The sequence below is a fragment of the Trypanosoma cruzi genome, genomic scaffold (assembly GCF_000209065.1).
Source record: "Trypanosoma cruzi strain CL Brener 1047053517095 genomic scaffold, whole genome shotgun sequence".
In the NCBI taxonomy this organism is placed as follows: domain Eukaryota; phylum Euglenozoa; class Kinetoplastea; order Trypanosomatida; family Trypanosomatidae; genus Trypanosoma; species Trypanosoma cruzi.
Genome location: NW_001849122.1, coordinates 1,998 through 7,670, shown reverse-complemented (window position 1 = coordinate 7,670; position 5,673 = coordinate 1,998). Strand labels below are relative to the sequence as shown.

Below are 5,673 nucleotides of genomic sequence, written 5' to 3'. Positions count from 1 at the left end.
CACACACCGCCAGCAATCACCCACAATGGACAAGAGGAGACACACCACCACCGCCTCCAGTTCAATCCCACGACCAACAAGATACGGCCACAGCCCGCTGCCGGCACACAACGCACACGGAGCTAGCAATCACACAAAGAGCCGCACGCAGAAGCAATTCCTCACCCAGCCATGACGTGGCAACAAAATTTCCAGCCATTACACCCACAATGAGACTTGGTGCCCGACTCAAAGCAGTCGTAGGTGGTGCATCACACCCGCAGGAAAGGTGACACGCGGTGCGCTCCCTCTCCCCTCCTTCCCTTCATGCCCACTAAAGGAAGCAGCAGCCACCCGCAACCGCCAGCACATGCTAAAAAAAAAGCATCCAAATCCACTGCAATGTGCATCTTGTTGTGTGTGCCTGCAGACACACGAAGCAAAGAAGTAAAAACAGGAGCAGAGCATGTGAAGGGACGCACACACAAAAAAATTGTACGGCGGAGGTGCATGGCAGAAATAAGTAGAAAAAGACTGCTCAAGCTCATGATATTGCACTGCAGAAAAAGCAGCGGCCATTCATTAAAAATTAACAAAAATAAATAAAAATTCATCTTCGCCCTTCCACACCACACACTTTGGAAAAAAGAAAAAAAAAAGAGAAAAAAAAAAGAAAATGTCGTCCTCTACTACGCCTACACACAAATAATAAAAAAATAAAAAAAAAACACAAAAAAAAGCACCCAACTACCATCTAGCTCCAGAAATTGTCTGCATATTTTGTCCGAAAAATAAGATTAAAAATATATTTAAATGTATTTCAACCGTCCGACCCTCCGTGTGTCCGCACAGCGTTTATATTCCATGGGGTCATCTGCGTGTTGCTGCTCCCCTCAGCCCTCCCATCGGCGTGTGAGTGCGGCCCGCAGAGCACAGTCACTCGTGTGTGTGGGGACTGAGAGAAGCACGCAGACATGACGGGAGTCGCGTCACTCCATCGGAAGAGTGAGCGCATAAAAAAAAAAATCATAAAAACACGGCGGCAGGGTGTGGCTGTGTGTGTGTGGCGCTGCGGGTGTCTGCCCGCCCTGGCCGCAAAAGAAAAGCAAAACAAGAGGGAAGAAATGTGTGCTCCGCACCACAGGCCCTCGTCGCACGCCCACACGTCACGGCTCCCTCAGCGCGCCGTTCGTCGCGGCCCGCCTCATGCGTGCAGCAGGCGAGGCGCACAGGGCCGTCGTCATGAGCGTGTCGGTGGGTGTGCGAGTGGAGCAGTTGGGCGGCAAACACACGGCACCCCTCACAGGAAGAGTGCAGCAACAAACAATTAAAGAGGGAAGAGTAGAAAAGAAAAAGAAATTCCATAGTGATTGCCCCCAAAAAGCAAAAAAAGAAGGGAAGAGTGGAGCAAAAAAGAAAAAATAGAAATAAAAATTTTAAAGCAAACAAAAATAATTAAAAACAAACATTAAAAAAAAACATTAAAAATTATACTCCGAACAGAAAAAAAAATTTTTAAGCCGAAAAAAAAAACGTTCATGGTGGTTGCCCCAAAGTAGCAAGGGAAAAATAGAAAAAATTAAAAGGAAACAAAAACAAATTATTCTCTGCGAAGCAAAATTTATTCCTAGCGGTGTGTGTGTGCCTGTGCGGAGAGGGCGCAAGTGTCCCACACTGAGGTCGCACACTCCTCACGCAGCCGCAAACCCACACAGCCCCAGCAGAAGAAGCAGCGGCAGCAGTCCGCTCTCACGCATAGTGCCAGCAACGCTGTTATCCCACTGCGACGAATTTAAAAGGCTGCTGCTGAGTGTCGCCGCCTCTGCTTCCTTGACCTGTGGATGGAGCCCATCTTGTCCCTTGCCTTCAGCGTTATGTGTTGCTGCATTTGCTGCGTCGGGGGTGCCCACAGAGAATTGGGTTGGTTGATCTGCCTGCATCATATCTCCACCTTCCGTCCCCACCGTTTGCGCATCATCAGATGAGGAAGCACCAACATCAGTACTGGCGGCGCCTGAAGATGTAACAGATGCCACAGCTTCATGTCCATCGGAAGATGTGGCAGATGCCGGCTGGTCTGCAGTTCCCTCCCTTGCTGAGGATGTCGCGGCATTGAGCTCCGCTGGCGTGGATGTCGCGGCATTGAGCTCCTCTGGTGTGGATGGAGCGCCACCACTCGGAACACTGCTCCCGTTCAAAGTTGCCTGTTCCGTCGGCTGTGGTCCTGCAGGAGTGGGCGACGGCACAGTTGGCTGCGTTTCTGTGGTAACCGAAGTGGTCAAAGGTTCAACGGACGAAGAAGTAGTTGTCAACGCTTTCGCCGGCACCGGCTTCCTTTCCGGAGGTGGAATGGTGACTTTACTCGCGTTGAGGGCACCAATCTCAGTTTCATTCAACGGGCGGTTGTACAGAAAGACGTTCGCCACCGTCGCATGGATTTTTCCGCTGCTCAACTGCTCATCGTACGCGCCAAAGTAAAAGTGCGAGACCGTGTCCAGCCCTTCATTGAACGAATTTTTCAGACTCCTTTTCCAAAGGAGAGTCCCGTCAACGTACACGGAGCCCATACCGTCATGCATTTTGAGCACCACGTGATACGTCTTGTCCAGCTCCCATGCGGTAAAACACTTCGGGAACAAGTCATTCACCACGCTCCACTCCATATTATTATTGTACGACAGTCCCAGGAGTGTTGTCTTCCCCATTCTCTTCAGGCCCATCAGGGGAGTGATGCCCTTCGGCACCTCGTGGATCGACACCGTTGCCGCAAGAGTAAACCCATAGTTTGCAAAGTGGAGCGGTCTGGTCGGCCACTGCTTGTCCACAGGCCACTCGGCCCCCGCGCCTTGCCCTTCGAACGTCCACCCACTGGGAGCCTTTTTCGTCGCACCCCTCACAACGGCATTCACCCCGAGGTACTCGTCCTCCCACTTGTCCCCACGGAGCCTATCGGCCAAATGGCCCACAAGCCCAGCCGTGGGGAAAGGAACAGAACAGCCCCATCTTGACAGCGCGGCGTCTGAGGCAATTGAGCTGCATTGTCTCGACAAGGCATTGTCCGTTGCGGCCCAGGTAGACAGCGCATGCCTTATCTTCTGCAGCTCAAGCGTCAGATCCAGGAAGAAGGCTCCAGAGTTGCTTCCACCACTGGCCTCGTACAAACAATACAGCTTATCATTCGCGTACAACAGGGAGCTGGAGGTCGCGCCATACCCAGTGGGTAACAGGCCAACGTGGTAAATGCGGTTCGTGTCCGTTAGCCACAGGTGAATCTCGCTCTTCTGGTTGTCCTCGAAATATTCCAGCTGGGTGAGGAGGATCACCTTCTTTCTGCCAATCGTTGCAGTGATGAATCCACTCTGAATGTGGAGCCCAAGACCTGCCAATGAGTTGCTCCACACGCGCGAGAGCGTCCCCAGAGCCTCCGTCCACGTTTTCCTCTTGTCAGTCGACTCGTACACTCTTCTGCGGCCGCACTCACATGAGGTGATCATGATAATTTTCCCAGCCTCCCATTCAAGTATACTGGGGTTGGTGCAGCCCGCATGTGTCGCGCTGTTCGCAAAGGTCCAGTGCTGTTGACCGGAATTCCAGTACATGACTGTGGACGCAGTGCTCCCTCCCATTGTCAGAAACTGCACGGGAAACACGAGCGTGCCATCCGTCATTTTCGTGATGGGAGTACTGGCATCGTTGAGGAAGCCAATCATGTCACCGGGTTGATAGAGATAAGGAAGGCGAACGCTCATAGAGACGGAACTCATCGACAAACCTCCGCTTCGTCCGGGCTCCGTCCCCAGAAAATGGATAACAGACTCCACACCACTTACTCCCCGCCCATCGGTAAAGCGAATTATGGCTCCGTTCCGTAAGTCGTAGCCCTCCACAAATGCAAAAAGCGGTCCGAAGAGTATGAAAGGCGTGGTAAACAACATCTGGTGAAGGCGTGCAGCAAAAGCGTCAAGATCTCCAGGTCTCGAGTACGGACTCCAATTCACCCCATCATCATTGCTGATCCGTGCCATCAACTGCATGGACGCACTCCCGCTCCCCGAAGATTCATTGAACTGAGCTCCAGCAATGACCAGAAGCATCCCGTCCACATTCACAAGATGGGGATTGCGGAAAACGTGGCCAGCGGCCGCTGTGTTTGCGGCTCGATACTCCCCTGGCGACTGCTCAGAACTGTGTCCTCCATAGGAATCGCACACTCTCGTTCCAAAGCTTTGGGCCTGCACAGGCCCCACGGCGGCGCACGTCAACGCGAAAAGGAGGAGCAGCACCGCAGAAGCAAACACACGCCGGGACATGTTGGGTCTCTGCGGCTCACTCTCTCTTCCTTCCCTCCTCCTTCCGCCGGATCCGGTCACGCGGCGACGGTTGTGTGTGCGGGGTGCCTTCACTGCAGCAACACGTGAGAGCATAAAAATATGTGTGTGTGGGCGGTGTGTGTGCAGTTGTTGTTCCTTTCAGAGCCTTCAAATTCCACAGTAGCGTTTAGCACTTGTTATTGTCTTCCTTCTTCATAAGGAGCAACAGAGAACAGAAGCAGAAAGGCAGCACAACAGCAGTACACACCTGAACCACTCACAGCGAAACACAACATCACCATCCAATCAGTCAATGTTTTACAGCACCCCTCAACAGCACGCACACAAAAATTAGGGGAAAAAGTGAGCAGCCTCCCAATGGGGGACCGCAGGCCACGGTCCTGCAAATAAGGCAAGCGACGGGGGGCCACGTGTGGAGTGAGGAAAAAGAGAGTTGCACTGCAACGGCACGGCGGCGTGACACCCCGTGGGGAGCATCGATGCGGACCAGCACGTCACGTGCAAAAAGAGTTGCTTCTCCCGCCGAGCAGAGAGAGAAAACGGCCTCAGCAGCCCAATAGTGAGAGGTCGCCTGCACCTCCTCGCAGCACCTGCAGGCTCTGCAGGCAAAAAGTTGCAGATAACGCTCTGCTAAACGCATGACGGCCGTTGCACCCTTCACAATGGAAATTGCATCCTGTGGCACCACACGCCGCAGTCGGTGCGCACAGTCTCCGTCCTCCTTCCCTCCTTTCCCTCTCCCTGAGGGCTCATTGATGGCCGTGGCACACCCACCGACATGTCAGAAAGCACTTGTTTTTATTCTTCCCTTGCACATCGCACAGCAGCACCGCCAACCTCATTTTATCTCCCTTTATGTTACGTACCCTCTTCCGTCAAAGCTTCCGATACTGCCGTCCGCCCACCTCCGTTCATGTCGTCTCCCCTTCGGGTGCTCGCACCACACTCACGGTCCTCTTGATTGTTATCGTCTGGCCGCATTAATTTCCCATCAGCACCATTGGGAATGAATCCTCGCATGAATGAAAATTGTTGTCGCAGAGCGTTGTCGCCCTCCTAATCAAAGGGAAACAACAACGGATAAACGCCCACAAAAAAAAGCATGGCAGTCTTTCCCTACGAATGTGTGCACCCCAACTCATTACATCCGTTCCCCCTCGTCAGTCATCCATGCCCACAGCACCGCGAAAGCACGTTTTCACCCGTGATCCCGGAAAGAAATGCCGTTTCACTCACCACCATCACATCCACACGAGTGCGCAGTTGCCGCTCGCACGTACCCCCTTCCACATAAACAAAGCCAATCCACAAACGATAAAATAAAAAAGCAGCGCGATGCGTTGACGGATTCCTTCCGTTCCGT

At 52.8% G+C, this 5,673-nt stretch overlaps 1 protein-coding gene across 1 annotated transcript, besides 6 other annotated features; it reads right to left on the bottom strand.

Moving 5' to 3' along the window:
* Positions 1-5,673: a sequence feature (areas not merged during assembly with more than two copies in the genome that could not be assigned to a particular haplotype).
* Positions 561-590: a sequence feature (AT_rich).
* Positions 622-656: a microsatellite.
* Positions 683-707: a sequence feature (AT_rich).
* Positions 767-794: a sequence feature (AT_rich).
* Positions 1,358-1,492: a sequence feature (T-rich).
* Positions 1,671-4,403, bottom strand: Tc00.1047053508935.10 (trans-sialidase, putative; the record flags this gene model as incomplete). Its single annotated transcript, XM_799237.1, has 1 exon — positions 1,671-4,403. The coding sequence occupies one exon, from the start codon at positions 4,401-4,403 to the stop codon at positions 1,671-1,673; it is 2,733 nt and encodes a 910-aa protein (XP_804330.1).